The sequence below is a fragment of the Mastigoproctus giganteus genome, chromosome 6 (genome assembly GCF_048544385.1).
Source record: "Mastigoproctus giganteus isolate SK-2022 chromosome 6, ASM4854438v1, whole genome shotgun sequence".
Taxonomy (NCBI): domain Eukaryota; kingdom Metazoa; phylum Arthropoda; class Arachnida; order Uropygi; family Thelyphonidae; genus Mastigoproctus; species Mastigoproctus giganteus.
Window position 1 is genome coordinate 222,789,182 of NC_143580.1, and position 23,437 is coordinate 222,812,618.

General features: G+C 37.3%; 1 protein-coding gene across 1 annotated transcript in view; it reads right to left on the reverse strand.

Annotated features, from left to right (window-relative positions):
* LOC150085015 (CDAN1-interacting nuclease 1-like) overlaps positions 1-23,437 on the reverse strand; it is a 113,931-nt gene that overhangs the window by 33,176 nt on the left and 57,318 nt on the right. The window contains exons 5-7 of the mRNA XM_090376436.1: positions 16,026-16,104; positions 7,536-7,615; positions 3,986-4,035 (exon numbers count right to left, since the gene is read on the reverse strand). Of these exons, the coding sequence (XP_090232562.1) occupies positions 3,986-4,035; positions 7,536-7,615; positions 16,026-16,104 (209 nt within the window). The remainder of the gene's footprint in view (positions 1-3,985; positions 4,036-7,535; positions 7,616-16,025; positions 16,105-23,437) is intronic.

A 23,437-nucleotide genomic window follows, 5' to 3' on the forward strand; every position in this document is an offset into this window, starting at 1 on the left:
AATCCCAAACATGTAAGATTACTGGATTTATAATACCTTACTACCAAGGAGTTCAGTATTAAAAATGACACCAAATTAAATTTAAATTGAAGACAGTAATAGTATTTGCCATATAGTGCAAAGAAGCCACAGGCCTTTGCTGCACTGGAAAAAAAAAACAATTAAGGAGATAAGAAAACACAAATTATATGCTTCCCTGCTCCCACAGGTAAGTATCCAGTTGATTTTTCAATTTATTCAACCTGTCAGCCTTGATTACCTGTGAGGGCAATTTGAATTTCCAGCAATCAATGACTAGCTGGCTAAAAGAAAACTTCCTACAATCTAATTTAAACCTCAAGCCCAGTAATTTAAATTTATGACCCCTAGTTCTGGAATTCATTATAACAGTAAGAATTCCACTTTCATTCATTTTACTAATTTCTCTCAGAGCCTTGTAAACCTCAATCAGGTCACCTCTGAGGTGCCAGGTTGCCAAGCTCTGTAGCCCACGAAATCAGAGTCTTTTCTTGTATGGTCGCCCTTTTGCTGATCTCACCACGTGAGTTGCCAGTCTTTGGACCCTTTCAAGAAGCTCAATGTCTATTTTCAGATGAGATCTCCATACTTGAACACAGTATTCCAAATGTGGTCTTAAAATTGCCTTATATATGCCACTGCCTTATAAATTGCCTTATATATGCCTGTAGAGATATGGAGGTCGTAGTGGGACTACGACCTCCATATCTCTACAGGATAATGTTCAATAAATCAGTGATAGGACATATGGCTTTCCTGGCTGTGCTGTCTGCCCATATTATAACTCCCAGATCCCTTTCTTCCTCTACTCTATTTTGGGGTTGCTATTCCACAAGTGTAAGACCTTGCATTTTGCTGCATTAAAACATAGCTGTCACTTTTCTGACCATTCTTGTAGCCTATTCAAGTCATCCTGAAAGAGCACTGCTTAGTACTGATCATTAACTACTTTACAAATCTTTACATCATCTGCAAATTTTGACATCAAGCCTTCTATCCCATCATTGATGTTGTTTATGAAAAACAGAAACAACAGTAGTTCCTTATGGGACCCCACTTCTGATTTTACACCAAACTGAAGAATATCCATTAATCAAAACCCTCTGCATTCTGCCTTGAGCTTTTACAGTAATTCCAACATGTTCCAGCTTATACAGTAACCTCACATGAGGGACTGAGCCAAATTCCTTGCAAAAATCCAAATAAACTATGTTTAAATTATTCCCTACATCCAGCTCATGAGTAACTGTGTCAAAATAGCTTACTAAGTTAATCATGATTTTCCCTTAACAAAACCGTGTTTTGTGTTATTCAAAATGCCATATCTAAATGTCCTCGAATTGCACTCTTAATCATTGCTTCTAAGATTTTCCCTATCACTGAATTCAGACTAAGCAGTCTGTAGTTACCAACTTCATTCTTAGAACTGCTTTTATGTATTGGCGATACATTGGCACTTCTCTAATCCAAAGAAATCTCCCCCAAAGTCCAAACATTCCCTAATAATTAGCCTCAATGGTTCAATACACTCCTTGGCAATCTCCCTCAAAACCACCAGGTATATGCCATCAACTCTAGGAGCCTTACTTGCCTTTATGCTCAAAAGTTTTTGTAATAAACAGTCATCTGTAATTTCGAAATCGCTAATTTCATGACGGATCCTCACTTTCACAGCCTCTTGTCGGTATGAAGGGTCTTTCTTCAATAAAGACAGATGCAAAGTACCTGTTCAATTCATCCACAAAATCAGCTGGGTTGACTAAGACTTTCCCATTCAGTACACATGGGTCCGATCTGATCTCTTTTTGCTTCCTTGTATTCACATACATGAAAATTTCTTGTCTCCATTCTTTGTTCTCTTAGCCTCTCTAATCAACTTATAGCCGTTGTGGGCTTCAGTACTTTTCATTGCTCTGCAACTCTTCCCTGCAATCTTTTTCTGCTATATTTGACCAGCCAGCTTCGCGTTCATCCATTTCAGCATCAACCTCCTGCAACATATAGGTGGAATAGGGCCAGGGTAAGTCTGCCAGGGGCAAAAGTTGATGACGTAAAGCAGATATCATCTTTTAAGGGCACAAAGAGTGATACTGATGTACATGTTGGCACTAATGACATTAAGAGTAGCAGATCTCCTACTCTTAATGTTGAAAAAAAGTCGTTGAAAAATGTTGAAAAAAAGTCGTGAATTAGGGTTAAATTTGAAAGTGTCTGCAATTCTGCCCAGACAGGGTAGGAGGGAGTATATGATGAGAGCCTTGTCAATCAATTCGGCCTGGAGAGATTTTGCAAGACTCAATGGGTAGAATTTTTCTCAGCATGGTCTATGCTTAGAAAAATTGGAGAGATTGTTTCTACAGGGATGGGATACACTTAAATAGAAAGGGTGCAAGTATAGTTGCAAAGGTTGGTAGGGTTGCTAATGACAGTAAGGATGGTATGCTACTGCAACAGGATCTATAAAATTTGAGCAGATGGGTTGAGAGGTGCCAACTGAAGTTTAACAATGACAAATGCAAAGTACTGCATATGGGTAGCAGAGAATGAAAAAGATCTGGGGGCAATTGTGCAGTCAGATATGAAGTTTTCGGAGCAGCACAGATGGGCTGCAAGAGTATGGGGTCTTGTCAATGATATATAGGAATTTTGCTAGCAGGGATAAGGAGGTGATTATCCCTTTGTATAAGGCAATGGTCAGGTCATACCTTGAGTACTGCATACAGGTCTGGAGGCCTAATTTTAAGAAGCATGTAGAGCTGCTGGAAAGAGTGCAGAGAAGGGCAACAAGATTAGTGAATAGAACAAAGGGTTGTGTTAGAGAGATAGGCACCTGCGAGGTGATCTAATTGAGGTGTATAATGCCTTGAATGGTTTGAGCAAGCTCAATGCTGATAGGACATATGCAAATTAGCATTAGCAAAGGTGAATGATGCAAGAAAGCAAGCTTATATAGCATAAGCCAAAAAAATATAAAAATAAATAAAATCTAATTTCACCCATCCACTCACTCCATTTGTCTAGTTCTGCCTTGAATCTATTTAAGCTATCAACTTCTACAACGACAGATGAAAGTTTGTTCTAGCAATCAACCACACACACTGGCTATAGGCAAACTTCTGCACATCTATCCTACAACTGTCTTTCCTCAATTTGAATTTATGCCCTCTAAGGCAATTATTCTGAGCAAGAAGGAGAGATGGTTGTAGAATAGATGTGTGGAAATTTGCCTTTAGCCAGTGGGTGGGTGGTTGATTGCTGGAACAAACTTCTATCTGTCATTGTGGAAGTTGACTGCTTAAATAAATACAAGGCTGAACTAGACAAACTTTTGGAGTGAATGGATGGGTGAAATGGGAAGGTTTTTTTTTTTTTTTTGGCTGATGCTAAATAAGCATTAGCATTAGTAGAGGCATATGATGCAAGAAAGCAAGCTTATGCAGCATCAGCCAAAAAAAACCTTCCACTTCACTCCTCTGTTCGTTCGAAATACCTGTCCAGCTGAGCCTTAAATTTATTTATTTTTTTTTATGAGAACCCCAAACACGAAAGGTATAAAAACCTATGGTACTTAGTACTGTGCATGGGTTGAAGGAGAAGTATGGGGAGAGGGGGATGCCGGAAACTCTTCTCTAGAGACTAAACATGGGTTTCACTACTTCAAGCCTCCAATAAGCAAAGTGGTGGTATTTCACCGGTTGATGAAAGTCATCTACCAACATTTAGGCTATCAATCAGGCTTCCTTGCACCATATGGCTAATAATAATAATATTGTTCCAATTTAATACAACAATTATGAACAGTTTTACTAATAAAGTGTTAAGTAATTAAATAATTAAAGTTTAAAGTTTTCTAAAAAAGTATCTACTTGTATAATTGAAACAAATGTCCACTTGCATAATTGAAACAAATATCTACTTGAATAATTGAAACATTTAAGTAAAAGTGCAGTTTTAAGGATTAACTTACTGTTTTATAGAATCTGCAATGGGTCCATAATTGTGATCATGCAGAGTACACTAAAACAAAATAAATGTTATAGCAAAAGACTGCAAGAACATAAACCAATTCTAATTAGCATAAGAAAAATCTACATCCATTTATTTATATAGACTGATGTACAAAATGCACAAATATATTTTAGTATGTGCTGTCTTAGATTACTATCTTATTGGTGACTTCATAAAATAATGACTGATAATCAAGTGAATATCAAATGTGAGCCTCTAGTTTAATAAGTTACTCTAGGTAGCGTAAAGTTAAGCTTACTGTGAAAGCATTAAGAAGAAGAAAAAAAAAAAAAGAAGAAGGGGGGGGGACAAGAAATTAGAATTTATGTTTCTAGAAAGTGATCAAGTTTAAATTACTATGGTTAAGAACAAGGCAACCTCCCATTAAAAAGAACCTTTGACCCACGGAAAAGGACAATGCCCAAATTCCTCGAACCAGGTAGAGCAAAGCAGACATTAAGGGTATAGTAGAGCGAGAACATTAGATGGTCAAGGGCTGTCCAGATAACAAGGGATTAGACAAAAATAAAGGGAGGAGAAAAGGGAGCGTGATTTGGTATAAAGGGAGCTGAGAGGTGGGAAAAAGAGGTTCTTTCGGGTAAGGCTTTGGTAGTGTCTGGAGGTAAAGTAGTAGCGATGTGTACGTAGGTCGGATGAAAGAGGTTCCGAAAAGGGTTCAGTCTATAGTTTAGCACAGGATCGGAATGTGCAGAACAGAAAGGTTGGAAATGGATTTCAATGAGCAGTGATCCACAGATGCTCCAAGTTATCATAAAGGATGAAAGTCTACTAGTATGCACCGAGTTGGAGATCCAAAGAAAGGACCTCGATATAAAGTCAAGAAATGGAGGACTCATCTTTATTGAATAAGCTGGCCTGACCTGGTGAAAACCTGTAGGCAGGATTTTGTTGAGTTTAGTCCCCCAAAATTTTGGCCCAAAGGAGCAAAATTAATTAATAACTTTAGAACTCCAGTTCAAAGGACGCTATCTGTATTCTTATAAACTAGGAATGCTTAAGATAAATTGTGATTGAAGATTATTTTCACTGTATTACTGTATGGGACAATACAATGAGTTGTAAGGAATACTGAGAAGGAAAATTGTTATAATAACAATGTTAGTGATATGGGAGTAGCAGTGCTGTTTGCTTGAATTATTCTTTTCTAAGCTATGAATTATAATAGGGAAATTTAACTTAACACAAGTTCCTATGTACCTATTTTATGTTTTGTTTGTTTCATAAAACATTACTAAATATGTATGTGCCTAATGTCGTGTTGTATCACTCTACTCCAGTTAAGATTTAGATACCTGATCCTGTAAGTAGTCAGTGGCACAAGGTAACATAAAGTTAACCTAAATAACAGTAGGTGATCAAAATATATATAATTAAATAAATATATATAAAATATATACAAAAAAAAAAGGCAACACCCACAGTAGCAATTGTGAGCATGGAAGAACATCCACATTTCAATACCTGTTCCTATACTTTTAGTGCTATGCCAAGTTGAAGTCAAACACTGTACAAATCAATCAGAGTCCAGAAACTGCATGTAGAATTAAAGGAGGCCAAAAAAGTTTTGTTTTCAAAAAAAAAACAGAAAAAAAGATCCAATGTACTAAGGTCTATGCCTACAGTAGGCATGTTTCATAGATAAATGTTTTAGGCAAGCTAAAACATTTATCTACAAAACATAGCTTAATGAAGGAAAAAAAAAAAAAAAACCTGAGGAAGGTCATAGAATAAATCAATGAGCATGTATATTAATCTGAGTTGAAGTTTTGCTAAAATAGTATTTATGAAGATATTAAGGATAAGTACGGCGAACCCCAAGTCAAGTTTGTGGCAAGCAACGGGGGTTTAATAGGCTCAAGCATCGCACTGGTTTCTAAAACATTAAAGTATGCGATGAAGTCGCCAGTGCTGATTCTGCAGCTGCAGAGAAATTTTGTGATGTGATAGAAAAAACCCTTCTAAATCTCCACAGCCCTCAACTTCTGCAGTGATGCTCGAAAGGTAAAACTTGCTGATGTTATGCCTGTCTCCTTTCTCTTTTTGTAATTTTATAATTTTGAAATTTTTGTAATTTTTTTTTCACTTTTGTAATTTTTCCTGCGCATGAGATAAAAAAGTTGAATAAATTAAACTATTTACATGTTCGTTGAACATTTCTTTTTTGCTTCAATCAAATTTGTGAGTGCTGCATAACCATTTAGGAAAATTCCGATTTACATAAAATTCCGACTTACGTAGAGTTCCACGGAACTCTACGTAACTATTTTTAACTAAACTATTTTAGTTAAGTCAGGGAATGGATGTATTTTAATAAAGTTTTATTTTTTATGTTCTGCCAGTAGTTACAAGATTTATTTCAGTATGTTTATTATCATTGCCTTTTTTGTTAAATTATTTATTAGTAGGTTAGAGGGTACCACCCTATAACCTACTTGTATGGATCAATAAAATGGCTTCCAGCATTTTGAGCAGTAAAAATTCTGGAAGCCAAAACAGTTAAAATCAAATGGCAGCAATCACAATACAAACAGAATCAAAATGCTGACTGACCGACCAAAACTGGTCAAAATTACAAGAGGGTCAAAATACTAACTGTTCAAAATTTTGATAAAAGTTTGAACTCAGACAGTATGTAACAAGTTAAAATCCAATTTTGTTATGATAATGTAAGTGTATCCTTGTCTAATGCCATGACAATGCAGCAGATTATCATCTGTGGTGCACAGAGATATCCCAAATGACTTTCATGAAACTTGCATATGATAATTTCCTTTCTTACATATGCATGAAACTTTGCAAGAAGGGGAAATTATCATTCCAGCACTATGCTAAACATGAGTTAATTACACTATGAATTTAGCTGATGGTGGATAGAGCCAGAGTGGCATGCATGATGATATAAACACATGGATACATGCACACTTTTGTAATTTTTAACTAGACCACACATGTCCTAGTTTAGTGCATAGTGGATGCTCCAAAAACCTGCAGGTTTAAGCATTGCTATAACCAAAACCACAAATTTCCATATAGAAAATGTTGGGTTTTGGACATGGTTTTTTTGTATCCTGATCATAGACAAAACCAGTGACATAAGAGATTATTCTAAATAGGAATCCCAACTAGAATAATCTCCACATCTGAGCAGACAAAACCATGCACAATACAAGCAACAAAATAAACAACATAAATTCTCACTTAAGAAGGTATGTGATCACTTCTTACTTTCTGCCTACTCATCTTACAAGATACCTACTGGAACTTTATCCACATAAAACTATATGAGTCAAAATGTTGGATCTACACACCTCACCAAGATTTGCTATTCTAGTATTAACACACTAGGTTGATAAACAAGTTATTGTCAATAAAACAGAATCGGTATTTAAAAAAAAAAATGCTGTTTATCTGACAGAGAACAAAAGAACATAATTTAAAACTCTGAATTACATACAGTTTAAATTCTCCAAAAACGAAGTCAAACTTACCAAATAAACTTCAACAGAAAGGTTCTTATCATTAATCAAAGTAGTGTCTCGAATTAGTTTGCTAATATTTTGCCTTGTCACTGAAAATAATAAAAAAGTGTAAGGTATTCATGAAAGATAAGCAGCATTCTTAAAATATATATAAAAGAACTCTAAAATGTGATTTACGTTTAAGTATCTGGAGGAAGGAATACAAATTGCTTGTTTGTTTGTTATTTGGTTTTTAGGAGCATTAGCAACTAAGGCCATAATGCTCCGGGGATATGCAGTGGTCATTCCCTGACCTTTCTGCATCCTCCGTATTTGGTGGTCATGGGCTCGAACCCCAGTCTAATCAAGAAGCATGTGCTACACACTGCTGCTCCTGCCCACCTGGCTACGGAGGCACCAATATAAATTGCATGACATTCTAAAATAAGTATGATGATTTCAGAAATAACTACATATATATTGCTCTCTTCAAAGAGAGATGGAAGGATATTCAGGCAATAACTTAACTTTATATTGGTAATCACTATGAAATTACAAATCCACCCGAAAAAAAAAAAAAAAAAAAAAAAAACAGACACAGAATGCCAGAAATTCAATTTGAATTTTGAGTAAATGAAGTGTGTTTAGGATTACATAATAATCACTCTGTTAGTGGGGAAGAAAAGTATGAAATCTGTAATATAAAAGATTTCAGATGGAAATGTGGCATGAAACTCAAAGTGCAAAACAATGCTTTGAAACTTACAGCATTATGTAAAGAGGAACAATGCTAGTAGATACTAGACAAAAAACTGCAAAGACATTCTTAACTTAAGGTATTCTTATAGAATATTCTACAGGATTAGCTGCAGATTTAGTATCAAAACTTCATTAAAATCAGCTCTTACTCCAAACAAACTTCTTACAAATTAAAAGACATCTTTTTGGCTAGAGCCTTAGACTACGAAGGAGTTTACTGATATATGGGTTAGTGCAATTACATCATTTTTATACATAGTAAACTACCAAGGTAAATGAGAATTGGCATCGTTTTAATTATATCTCATATTGTGAATACCTTCACAAGTTGCCATGATATTGCACTACCTCAAATAAGTAACGCTTCACCAATGGAGAAGACTATTGTTACTTATTCTCGGCAGATAACTGCCCACCCACTGAAGAGAGGCCAAAAGGCCTTGGAACAGTGCTGTCTGGGAGGCAGTATCCACCAGGAATAAGTAACAACAGTATTCTCTATCGGTAAAGCATTACTTATTTGAAGTAGTGCATGGCAACTTGTGAAGGTATTCACAATATGAGATATAATTAAGATGATGCCAATTCATCTACCTTGGTTGTCGCTGTTGTTGTTATGGGAGTTTAATGGCGCATAAGCTACTATGGCTATAATGCACCTCTCTACCTTGGCAGTTTACTACGTAAAAAAATTATGCGATTGCACTAACCCATAACTTCACACAGATTTCATACTCTTCTAAATCCAGAAGTGCCAACTATTTGTATCACAAATGAGTGCAAAGAGATATAAAACATCTCCTCAAAAGCTGCACTTTAAATAACTTTCTCTAAATGTTTTTAATTTTCATTAGTCCTTTATGGAAACATGATAACAATAATATCACACAGTTAATGCTTTCTTGAAAGGGCTTAAAAAAAAAAAAAAAAAACAGAGAGAACCTCTAAGGTAGAATTTTACAATAATAAATGAATAACTGCCTCTGATAATTTCTAACAGTTTTTGTATGAACAGTTGCATTAAAGCAAAATAACAGCTTCACTAGAAGACAGTGTAGGAAGTTATGAACAGCATCTTTATGACTTTTAATTGCATCTGTCTTAAGCATCACCTGAGGTAAACATTTTCTTCCTCACAATACAAAAATACTTTAAATTGAAAGTATTGAAGAATTCAACAGGACAGGGATCCTGATCCTTTAGAAGACTTAATTTTCTTTGATTATCAGCAGTGACTCCTCTTCCTCACATGTTAAAATTCTCCAGATAAAGGAACCACTAAGTAGCAGTAATCATAATCTATTGATATTTTTACTTAAAGGTATACTGTAAATAAAGGGTATACTTTAACTAATGTCAGTGGTAAATTGAAGAGATTTTGCCTTCATAAACGGTGACTAAAATGGCCTTAGAGAGCTTTTAAATTCTATTCAGTGGGACCAACTAATGATGTTACCAACTACAAATTATAAGTGGGAAGCATTCAGAGAAGTAATCATAGAAGCTAAAATCATCTAAATATATTCTAATGTTCAAGAATATAAATCATCTAATGTTCAAGGTTTAGACATAAATGGACAGAAGATGAACTGATGAGACTATGCGTGGCATGATTATAAATTATCAGGAGGCACAGAAGACTGAAGTAAGCATAAACTGGTCTGTAACCAAGTCATTGGATTGGGGGTGGATTAGGCAAGCTAAGGCAGATTATGAGACATCTTCATAGGTGCAGCATAAGCCATAGGCTTTCTTGCACCTGCGGCCATTACTAATATTAATACTAATCTTTGGTTATGAATGAAAGAAAAATAGCAAAGAATTCTTTGCTATTGTTAACACTAGGAAGGAAAAGGATGAACCAGGCTGGCCCACTAGATATATGACTGATATAGATATTGATGATCCTGTTCAGGTTGCTGACAAACTGAATAAATATATTCCATCTACATTCACATGAAAAGGAAGTTTTTTCAGAGTATATATACCAAGTTATACTTTGAAAGCTCTGGAAGCTAATTTTTGTGAAACCTGAGAAGGAAGCGGAAGAGAGAGATTGTTGAAGCTAAAAGTAAACAAGGCACCTGGGGCTGATGGGATATATCCAGTTATATTAAAAGAAGCAGTAAAAGAGGAAAGGAAACCCTTGCCCATAATTATGAGAGAATTCTTGCATTCAAGGCACATCCTAAAGATTGGAGATGCACAAATGTCTAGGAACTGGCAATTATAGACTTGTAAGCTTGTCTTCTGTTCCAGGGAAAATAATTGAGTACATGGTTAAAGAAGTATTTAGAGGATCATCTTGACAGGAATGCAATTATACAGAAATCACAGCATGGATTTGTTAAGAGTAGATTTTGTCTGACCAATATGATTAGCTTGTTTCCTTTGCAATAACAAAGGAAGTGGAATCAAAAAGTGATTTTTAGATCACATACTTAGACTTCAGTAAAACTTTTGACACTATTCTATATAAAAGACTGCTATACAAATTAGAGCAGTGTGGAATTAACAGCAAGTTACTCCTATGGATAAAGTGATAGTTGAGTAGCAGAAGACAGATATATCTTCTTCTTGTATTAAGTTATTGTCCCCTGAATTCAGTGCTGGATCCCTTACAGATTTCAATATTTATTAATGACATTGCTGAACACATATCAAGCTTACTGTCTATGTTTTCAGATGATACAAAGGTCAGCAGAGTGGTTAATGATATGAATTAAGGCATACTAGTGCAACAATAACTATAAAACTATGCAGATAAGTTGAGAAGTGGCAATTGAGGTTTAACATTGATGAGTGAAAGGTACTGCACACACATGGGTAACAGTAATTCCAGAATAGCATATCAATTGGATGATACCACTCTTAAGGTGGTGGAAAACGAAAAAGACCTAGGGATAATTGTACAGTCTGATACAAATTTCTCTGAGCAGTCATTGTATAACAGTTAGGCCATGCCTTGATTATTGTACATATACAGGTTTTGAAGCCTTATTTTAGGAAGGATGTGGATCTGTTGGAATGGATGCAAAGAAGTTAACAAGATTAGGCATGGACACAAAAGGCTCCCCTTACCAATAAAGCTTTCAGTTCTGCAAATTGCAGCACATGGAAACTAGGCATGTGTGAGGAGACCTAATTGAAGTGTTTAAAGCTTAAATGGATTGAGTAAACTTGATAGTATTCTTGATCTTTTTCAGACATCACACACGAGGGAATATGAATTTAAATTTTTTAAAAAGGATAGTTTCAGGATAATGAATAAATAAGCTCAAAATTTGCTTTCAGAGGGTAACTGATTGTTGGACCAAACTTCCATCTGCTGTTGTAGATGTGTGTGGTTTGAATAATTTTATGGAAGGATTGGAGAAGTTGTTAGAGGGGATATAGTGATGAGGTTTGCAGTTTTATTTTGCTGATTATCATGTTATTTATTCCAAAATTTCTAGTATAATATTTTTTATCTGCAGACTACAATGATAGATAAAGCCATAATATTTCTATTATAATTCCAAGCCATTGATGATATTATTAACGTCTAATTATTGTCTTAATATTTTTAATCTTGCTCTTTTATCACTATTACTATTTTATTAATAGCATCTAAATTTCAGTAGTGAATATAAAATTTGTTAACTAAGGCTTTATTAAAATAAAAAAAAATAATAAAAAAACGTCTTATGAAGCAAATTAGGGTGTGATTATAAAATAAATATAACAGGTTCAAAAAGGTGCGACTAAAACTACTGTGCAAAGGAAATAGAAATTGCACAGAGTTGTAGAGAAAGCATGGATAAAAGCTTCAGTAAAGCTTTTGACACTTCTGCATGAAAGATGAATTAGTATTAGTAGTAGCACTAGTAGTAGTGGCATGTGATGCAAGAAAGCAAGTGTATGAGCTTATGCAGCATCAGCCAAAAAAAATCACACAATTCCCTCTAAACGTCTGTCCAGTTCCTCCTTAAATTTATTTAATCTATTAACTTCCACAACGATAGATGGAAGTTTGTTCCAGCAATTAACCACCTGCTGGCTAAAGGCAAATTTTCACACATCTATTCTACATCTGTCTTTTCTTAATTTGAATTTATGCCCCCTTAGGTTCGTAATCTGAAAAGGTGGAAGGATCTCATCAGAATTCAGCGTGCTCAACCCATTCAAGGCCTTATACACCTCAATCAGATCACCACGCAGGTGCCTAGTCTGGAGCCACTGCAATTTGCAGAACTTAAGCCTCTCTTGGTAAGATGATCCCTTCATTCCCCTTACCAATCTTGCTGCCCTTCTCTGTACACGCTCAATCAAATCTACATCCTTCCTAAAATGAGGCCTCCAGACCTGTACGCAGTATTCGAGGCATGGCTTGACCATTGCCTTATACAGAGGGACAATCACCTCCTTCTCCCTGCTAGCAAAATTCCTATATATCATTGACAAAACCCCATGACCTGCCCTGACACCCTGTCTGCATTATTCAGAAAACTTCATATCTGACTGCACAATTACTCCCAGGTCTTTTTCATTTTCTACCACCTTAAGTGTAGTACCACACAGTTGGTACATTTCTCTGGGGGTTACTTCTACCCATATGCAGTACTTTGCATTTGTCAAGGTTAAACTTCAGTTGCCACTTCTTAGCCCATCTGCCCAAATTATTTAGATCCTGTTACAGTAGCACACTGCCATTACTGTCATTAACAACCCTGCCAACCTTTGTATCAACTGGAAACTTTGACACTAAGCCTGATATACCTTCATCAATATCACTGATAAATATACAAAACAACAGAGGACCCAACACCAAACCATGTGGGACTCCACTAATAACATTAAATACCACACTCTGTCTTCTCCCACTCAACCATCCTTTTATCCATTGTAGCAACTTACCTTAATACCATTCTACTCCAATTTGTACAATAGTCTTCCATGCGCAACAGTGTCAAAAGCTTTCCTGAAATCCAAATATATGATATCAAAATTATTTTTTGCATCCAGTTCCTTTGTAACCACATCATAATATCCTATCAAATTTGTCAGACAAGACTTTCCCTTAACAAACCCATGCTGTGTCTGAATTATTGCTGCAGTCTTGTCTAGATGATCCTGCAATGCATCTTTAACCAGTGACTCCATTATTTTACCCGGAACAGAAGTTTAACTGGTCTGTAATTATTCGTGTCACCCTTCAATCCCTCTTTGTGAATTGGGGATACATTTGCACATCTCCAGTCCGTGGGGACCTCCCCTGAGTCCAAGGATGCTCTCATAATTATGGCTAAGGGTTTGCTTAGTTGCTTTGCCGCCTCCTTTAATATAACTGGATAGATCCCATCCACCACAGGTGCCTTTCTTATGTTTAACTTCAACAATTTCTCCTCCACTTTGCTCTCAGTTATTACAAAATCATTAAGCACTCTGCTACAATTTGATAACCTTCTGCCATTTTCAAACCTTTATAACTCATGTGTGAATGTAGATGCAAAATACTCATTCAGTTTGTTTGCTATTTGAGCAGGATCATCAACAGTCGAACCATCGATATCAAGTGGACCAATCAGATTCATCCCCTTCCTTTTAGAGTTTATATAAGTAAAGAAATCCTTGCTGTTTTTCTTAGCATTTTTTGCCAAAGATTTCTCGTAATCTGCCTTCGCCTGCCTAACCTCCTTTGTGACCTGATTACAGACTAGCTTATATCTGCCATAGGCTTCCGAGTCGCTTGATAATTTATATGCATCCCATGCATTTTTCTTCTCTGTCACGAGTCTCATTAGTTCATTTGATAACCATTTAGGCCTAAACTTTGAACAATATTTCTTAATAGGTATGAAATTTAGTAGCATCCACGATTAATTCCTTGAATGCTTCTCACTTAGAATTTACTGTTGGTAACATTGTCAGTTGATCCCACTGTATAGAATTTAAAAACTGTCTGAGACCACTGTACCCACCTTTACGGAAGCAAAAACCCTTTCCTTTACCCCTGATGGTAATTATATCTTTAAGTAAATCCCACTGTGACCACTGCCACCTAGTGGTTCCTTTATCTGCAAATTCTTAATACACAAATGATCACTGCTGTTAACCAGATCAAGAGTATTACCCTCTCTAGTTGCCTCTCGAACTAGCCCACTATTGTATTAATAATGACAAAATAATGCCAGAATGCCAAGCTTTTCTAGCATCAGCCTCACTAAAAATAAAAGTTGTTATCTGTAGTTACCAGAGCTCACTGCATATACTGCTGATGCCAGTTACGCCATTTCTCAGTATAAATATCCCAGAGACACATCAAAATGATCATTCCGGTATTGTGAAGTTCAGATGTAAGCAGATGCTAATTGGCAATGCTGATAAACATGAGTGAATATAGATGTTGTTTTAGAGGTTTGTGGTGCATGAACTGATTGATCATAGTGTGCCAGTTCATGCACATGAGGCACCTCCGTAGCCAGGTGGGCAGGAGCAGCAGTGCTCCTGCCCACCTGGTCTAATAAAGTAGCACATGCTTCTTGATTAGACCAGGGTTCGAGCCTGTGATCACCAAATACGGAGGATGCAGAAAGGTCAGGGAATGACCGCCGCATATCCCTGGGGCAATATGGCCTTAGTTGCTAATGCTCCTAAAAATAAAAATAAAAAATAACAAAACCAAATATGTCACATAATTTTTGCCATGTATTGTGTGCATATGTGTGTTCAACGACTGATTTGCACATTGTGCTGATGAAAATCTAGAATAACTCATAAGAGAAATCCTTCCACCTGAAATCAGTTAACTGCAGCCTTGATCAAACCAGCCTTGAGCTGAATTTGAACCTGATCTTTACCAAATGAGTGACAATTACAAACCCATTATATTGGATGATTAGGGAATACAAAAGCATATTACACAACTTTGCACTGGGCCATGTTCACATGCTATGTATAAATTAATCAAGTTTTAATAAATCTGCTCCTAGGTACCACTTGGATATGTCTGATTTGGCAATTCAGAAAGCTCTTTGGATTGCTTGCTTGCTTGCTCGCTCTCTCTCTCTCTCTCTCTCTCTCTCTCTCTGTTGTATGTTTTAATTCTGTATGTTTTAATTCAGGATGTACAAGTTATAAACACTGCAGGAGAGGAGTACCATTACATGTCAGCTGTGTATTGCATTCTTTGGTATGACATTAATTAGGTGAATGGTTGCCTGTCGATGTCTTTGATCGTGTCTGCATGTGGCACATTTCACTCTCTCTGGATAAAACTTAAAATACACCATATCTTCATACAGTATGGTGTGGCGGGGGTGTTCCCCCCTCAAAGTAGCTTTAACTAAGTGGATATCAGAAGGCATGTCTATACAAAAGGAAAGCTGCACAACTTTAGCCTTTGATGATGCCATTATATGGTAGGTGGCCAAAATACCAGCAGAGATACTTGGTACTGTTGTGATAATGAAGATAAACACATTGAAACATTATGATAATATCAGAAATAACTAAAAATGATATTCTTGGTACAGTCAAATTTTATACAAATGCATAATGATAACTGCATCAAATTGGAACCCATATAATTCTCACAATCAATCTATGTAATTTCAATTTCCCAAGTTTATGAGATACACTTGTTTGAACTCATTTTTTAGTCACTCTAAAAAACTCACTCTTTAGTCACTTCGACCGTGTACTTAGAAGGGTTGTTTGTATATAGAAATTTCCTATTTAAGAAAGTAATTTAAGTAAATTCGTGCAAATGTATAAACTTACCACCTTCTCCATCTTCTAACATCTTACTGTAATACTGTTCCAAAATTATGCGAGCCATTAAAGAAGGTGACAAGTCAACCTAAGATAAATATTTTAATACATATTCAGGATTTTCAGATAATATACTCTATGCATATTCAGTGTCACTGTGACATTTCCAAAACTACTATCACCTATTACTTTTAAAATATTACAAGATCAAAGCAGTAATAACCGTAAAATATTCATGTAGAATGCAAATTTAATAAATAATTCTAGAGATCTCTGCAGATACCGATATCTGCATTAAAATTCCTATGGTGTATGAAATTTTGCTAGTACTATGTAGAAATATAAATATGAATACAAAAAAGAAACAAAAATAACTAATTATTCATTTACCAGTCTAGAATGGGTTCAACGTTTTAGGTACACAACTCATTTTATTGGGGCATAGTCCATTCAGATGCTCATTGAGAATAAAAACTGATTTCCTTTTGGTTTTATAATCAACATACACTGAGTGATCACTGAATTATTTCCCAAGTTTATGAGATACACTTGTTTGAACTCATTTTTTAGTCACTCTGTATATAGAAATTTCCTATTTAAGAAAGTAATTTTTTAAGTAAATATGACCCCTATGAAAACTGAATGTGACCCATTGACCACATGAGGTACAAGAGTGCAGAATTAGTTGACATACGTAACATAGATAAGGTGTCAGTGGTTCAGTAGGTAGTAAAATTCCAAGCGTGGTGGGTAAAAGGAAGGATTTACCATACTTTGAAAAAGCACAGATTGTGGGTACTTGATGAGCTGGTGCCTCGATTTCCCAAACAGCTGAAATAGTTTGAGAGCTGCCGTAGTTAAAGTGTATCAGGACTGGTATCAAAATGGTCAAACAATGACCAGACGGCAAAACTTCAAAGGTCAGCGAAAGGTTGATGTTAGAGGTGAGCATGGCGCCTCCGTAGCCAGTGGGCAGGAGCAGCAGTGCATAGCACATGCTTCTTGATTAGACCAGGGTTCGAGCCCATGACCACCAAATACGGAGGATGTGGAAAGGTCAGGGAATGACCACCGCATATCCCCGGAGTAATATGACCTTAGTTGCTAATGCTCCTAAAAACCAAATAACATTAGAGGCGAGCGCTGGCTCCGACAACTCGTACAGGGGAACAGGAGTAGCACTGTTGAAGAGTTGACTATCCAATATAACATATTGGATAGTCAACATATTGGATAGTCAGATATTGTTGTGGGCCAACCCGCAACAATATCTGGCATGACCATGCCAGATAGTGTCGCATGCTCGCACGTATAGGCTACACCAGCAGATGACCCCTATGGCATCCTCTCTTACGCAAACATTAGTGTAAAAGCCTCATCTGGTGCAAAGAGCATAAAGTTGGACATTAGAAAACTGGAAGAAGAAGGTGTGCTTTTTTTTTTTTTTTTTTTTTTATTTAAACCCCAAACACTAGAGGTATTAGAACCTATAATACTTAGTACCATGCTTGGGTTGGAGGTTGAGAAGATGAAAGAAGATATTTGTTGACATTGGACTTGAACTTCTGTAGACTGTAATTTTCAGGAAATACGTATGAAGGAAGGTTGTTCCAGGAAACGGCAGTTGAATGAATAAACGAGGAAGATGAAAAGTTGATTCTGTGAGTTTGAAGTTGGACAGTAAATGGATGTTGGCTGGAGGCTGCACATGTTCGGACTGTTTTGAAAGAGAGAGCGGGAATTATAGAAGCCAATTCAGAAGAACAGTTATTTTTTGTTATTTAGTTTTTTTTTTAGGAGCATTAGCAACTAAGGCCATATTGCTCCGGGATATGCGGTGGTTATTCCCTGACCTTTCCGCGTCCTTCGTATTTGGTGGTGACGGCAGAAGAACAGTGCCCATGGAAGTATTTGTAGAAGAGGCATGCAGCAGAAACAGTACGTCTATTAGACAGCGAGTGGACAGAGTCTATTAGAGATTAATCATTAATTAACCTAACTGCCCTCTTCTTAACGGAATCAAGAAGCCTGAGAGAGAGAGGTTTTGGGGACACCACCCCAGATGCGGGAACAATATTCCATGGTAGGGCGGATTTGCGATTTAGACAGAGTGAGCAGCTGTTTGGAAGCAAAATAACTGCGAGAGCGAAAGAGAAAACCAAGTTTTTTAGATGCAGAGGAAGCAATATTTGTAATGTGCTTGTGCCAAGAGATATTAGAAGTCAGGTTAATCCCCAAAAGAGATATATAATTTTGCCAAGAAATCGGAATGTCACCAAAGATAAGCATAGGAGCAGAAGAATCCTTTTTAGCATTAGCATTAGCATTAGTAGAGGCATATGATGCAAGAAAGCAAGCTTATTCAGCATCAGCCAAAAAAAAAAAAAAACCCACTCCCATTTCACCCCTCCATTCGTTCGAAATACCTGTCCAGTCGAGCTTTAAATTTGTTTAGGCTATCAACTTCAACAAGTGAAGGAAGTCGGTTCCACCAACCAACCACCCGCTGGCCAAAGGCAAATTTCCGCACATCTATCCGACATCCGTCCTTCCTCAATTTGAATTTATGCCCTCTGAGGTGATTATTCTGAGCATGATGAAGAATCCCATTGGCATTGAGCATGCTCAAACCATTCAAAGCCTTATACACCTCTATCAGATCACCTCGCCGGTGCCTAGTCTCCAGACTCTGTAATTTGCAAAACTTAAGCCTTTCTTCGTAAGAGCAACCCTTTGTTCCATTTACTAATCTTGTTGCCCTTCTCTGTACCCGTTCCAGCAGCTCTACATCCTTCTTGAAATGAGGCCTCCAGACCTGTATACAGTACTCAAGATGTGGCCTAACCATTGCCTTATACAAGGGAATAATCACCTCCTTATCCCTGCTAGAAAAATTCCTGTATATCATTGACAAGACACCATGAGCTACTCTTGCAGCTCGTCTGCACTGCTCAGAGAACTTCATATCTGCCTGCACAATTACCCCCAGGTCCTTTTCATTCTCCACCACTGTCAGTGTAGTACCGCAGAGTTGATACGTTGCTCTGGGGTTACTGTTTCCCATATGTAGTACTTTACATTTGTCAATGTTAAACTTCATTTGCCACCACTCAGCCCATCTGTTCAACCTTTCCAGATCCTGTTGCAGCAGCATAGCGTCAGTAGTGTCCTTAACGACCCTGCCAACCTTTGTATCATCTGCAAACTTGGACATTAAACTTGATATCCCATCATCAATATCATTCATAAACACCGAAAACAACAACGGACCCAACACTGAACCTTGAGGAACTCCACTAATAACATTAGTCCACGTTGAGCAGTGTCCATTGATTACCACTCTCTGTCTTCTGCCACTCAACCATCCCCTTATCCATAGCAGCAATTTGCCTCCAATGCCACACTGCTCCAATTTGTGCAGCAGTCTTCCATGTGCAACAGTATCGAAAGCCTTTCTAAGATCCAAATATATAATATCAAAGTTATTCCCTGCATCCAGTTCTTTTGTGACTACATCATAGTATCCAATCAAATTGGTCAGGTAAGACCTGCCCTTAACAAAACCATGCTGCGTCTGAGCTATAACGGAATTCTTGTCTATATGATCCTGCAGTGCTTCTTTAACCAGTGCCTCCATTAATTTACCTGGAACAGAAGTTAAACTAACAGGTCTATAATTACTTGTGTCAGCCTTTGATCCTCCTTTGTGAATTGGGGTTACATTTGCACATCTCCAGTCTATGGGTACCTCCCCTGAGTCCAAAGAAGCTCTCATAATTATGGCTAGGGGTTTGCATACTTCCTTTGCTGCCCCCTTTAATATAACTGGATAGATCCCATCCCCCCCAGGTGCCTTTTTTACGTTTATCCTCAACAATCTCTCCTCCACTTTCCTCTCAGTTATTACAAAATCATCCAGCTCATTGCCAATGTTTACTTTACCTACATCATTCTCCTTCCTGAATAACTCCTCATGCGTGAATGTAGATGCAAAATACTCGTTTAGATTGTTAGCCACCTGAGCAGGATCCTCAACTGTTGAACCATCAATATCCAGTGGACCAATCTGATTCATCCCTTTCCTTCTCAAGTTCAAGTATGTAAAGAACTCTTTTCTGTTTTTCTTTGCATCCTTTGCCAAGGATTTTTCGTAGTCTGCCTTTGCCTGCCTAATCTCCTTTGTGACTTGGTTACAGACCAACTTATATCTATCATAGGCTTCCATGTCACCCATTAATTTGTATGTATCCCATGCATTTTTCTTCTCTGCCACATGTCTCATTAGTTCATCTGACAACCATTTAGGCCTAAACCTTGAACAATATTTCTTAGTTGGTATGTAAAGCCTGGTAGCCTCCAAGATTAGTTCCTTGAATGCTTCCCATTTTGAGTTTGCTGTTGGTAACATCATCAGTTGGTCCCACCGTACAGAATTTAAATACTGTCTCAGACCATCATAGTCTCCTTTACGAAAACAAAAACCCTTCCCTTTACCTCTGATGGTAGTTACCTCCTTGAGTAAATCCCACTTCAACACACTGTGATCACTGCCACCTAGTGGTTCATTTATCTGCAGGTTCTTAATGCATGAAGAATCACTACTGATAATCAGATCAAGAGTATTGCTCCCTCTTGTTGCCTCACGAACATGCTGATGTAGAAAACAATCATCCAATAAATCCACAAAAGCCTTGCTAGTGTGCGAGTGACCAACCCACAAATTCCAGTCAATATCTGGGAAATTAAAATCCCCCATTATAAGACTCTGATTTACTGGCCCACTCTATTTCCCTGTACAATATCTTATTATACTCATCAGAGTCATTAGGCCTATAGCACACTCCTACTCTCAATTTTGATTTCCCTATGCTTATGTCACACCAAACTGACTCGACACTGCCCTGTCCATCGATGTCGACTGGCTTCACTTCCTTGGACTTTATGTGTTTCTTAATTAATAGCATAACCCCTCCTCCCCTCCTGTCCTGTCTATCCTTTCTATACACATTGTATTCCCCAAATTCCAGTTCCGCATTACTTATATCTGTGTGACACCACGTCTCTGATATCCCAACAATATCTGCCTTTGATGTTTTGAGCAATACCTCAAATTCATCAAATTTATTTACCAAACTCCTAGCATTGGTGTACACGCAGGTATACATGCACCTGTTTCTATCCTTAGCTACCCTAACACAACCCATGTGTTTACTTGTACCGCAATGACTACCAGCAGTCTCTGAAATATCCTGCATCTTGTTTTTCAGACTTCTGCTCATTTCAATAGAAGCAGTGCAAGAATCACTTCCACCTCTGCCAGTGGCTACTGTTAATCTATTAGTCCTTGTATCCCCCCAAACTAGCAGTTTTCCGACCCACCTAACACTGCCTCGACAGCATCAGCAAAAATTCTTGCACCCTTTCTATTTAAGTGTATCCCATCCCTGTAGAAGCAATCTCTCCTGTTAACAAGTACAGTCCAGGCTGAAAAAAATTCTACCCCTTGAGCCTTGCACAATCCCTCCAGGGCCGAATTGATCGACAAGGCTCTCATCATATACTCCCTCCTATCGTGTCTGGGCAGAATTGCAGACACTTTCAAGTTCAACCCTAATTCACGGCTTTTTTTCAACAGTGACCTGTACTTGCTAAGTAATTCCGCCGGTCTCCTACTTTTAATATCATTGGTGCCAACGTGTACAACTATATCACCTTTTGTGCCCTTAAAAGATGATATCCGCTCTACAACATCATCAACCTTTGCCCCTGGCAGACATACCCTGGTCCTATTCCACCTATCCTTTTTACAAAGCATGTTCCCCGTTTCCCTGACAATAGAGTCACCAACAACTATTAGTTCCTGTGGGACCAGCGCATTTTGCCTAGGGGGCTGCTTCTGTGTTGCCTGATGACAAAGTGCAAGCTCTGGCGTTGATGTGGGCAGCTGAGAGCTTGATGGGCCCCTCAATTTATTTCCTTCGAGGGCATCCACCCTGTCCTTCAAGCTCTCATAAAGGCCCATAACAACGCTGAGTTGTCGCCTGATTTCCTTGCACTCCTTACATCGTGCACACACAAAGACATCCCCCTTGGCAGTATCATGTCCCGTACCAGACTGCTCCGCAAACATCAAGCAAACAGTGCATTTTAATAGACTGTGATTCAGAGGGCAACTGCTCCCCTCAGTTCTCCCCTGAACCACAGCACTCCCATTAGCTTGAGCCTTTTGCTTTGCTGCTCTGGTCAGAGTCATGATTCCGATTTAATTCAATGAAATTCAAAACAAAAATTAAATCCTTAAGATATATCCCAAAACAGTTATGTTATATATATATTTTTTTCGGTATCTAGTGTTTTCTACGAGTTCCCTTTATACAACTTCCGTATCACGTGTACCACTATAGTTATGTATTAATTATTTGTTACGATTAAGTCGTTATATATTTATAGAGTTAAAAATACAATTTAATTGACAATAAAGTTTATCAAGATTAATAGATTTACTGATTAATTGACAATATTATATTATGCACTATACTACACTAAGCTTATGCTATCGTGTAAAAATGGCGGGAATTCACGAACGGTATTTCTACGGACTCGTAAGTATTGATTAGCTTCCAAATCTCGCTATCTCAATTTAGAATAAACTAAGTATCCTGATTAGGTCTATAATCTACTTATAGAAGATAATTTGATATAACAATTGGTTAATAAATCGACTAAATTTGGTTAAAAAAAAAAAAAAGACCACTCGTTCAATTTGTGACACGTGGATTTGATACCGTTACCGATACTAAGTAATATCTACAAAATCTCTGTCTAAGTTAAACTTTAAACTAAGTATCGTAACTAGGAATATAAAGCTACTCTAGAAAATAAGTTAATATGACAATTTAAACTAATAAAGCAGAAAATAAATCAGGAAAAACTTCTCTGTTTGAAGAGCTTTAAGGAGCAACGTCTGCACAGGCTAACCTCGCACCCAGACTCTTTTTGTGGGATATAAGACAAGACTGAGTTTTAGAAAGGTTGAAATCAACTAAGTTGTCTATGCCCCACTGGAGAATTACCTGAAGATCGGCATTTAAGGAATTGGTAGCAGATTTTCGAGAAGTTGGAGCTGATTGAGCAGGCAAGGTTTCTCAAAATGGAAAGTAGAATGCAATGTGCTATCATCGGCAAAACTATGGATAGGATTTCCAGTCAATGGAAGAAGGTCATTAATATACAAGAGGAAAAGAGTGGGGGAAATAACTGAACCTTGGGGGACACCGGCATTAGTGGAGAAGTTAGAAGACAGAGCCATCTACCATCACCCTCAGTGAGCGATCAGAGAGAAAACTGGATAACCAATTACAAAAAACAGTTGGCAAACCATATGATGGAAGCTTATTTAGAAGACATTTATGCCAGACACA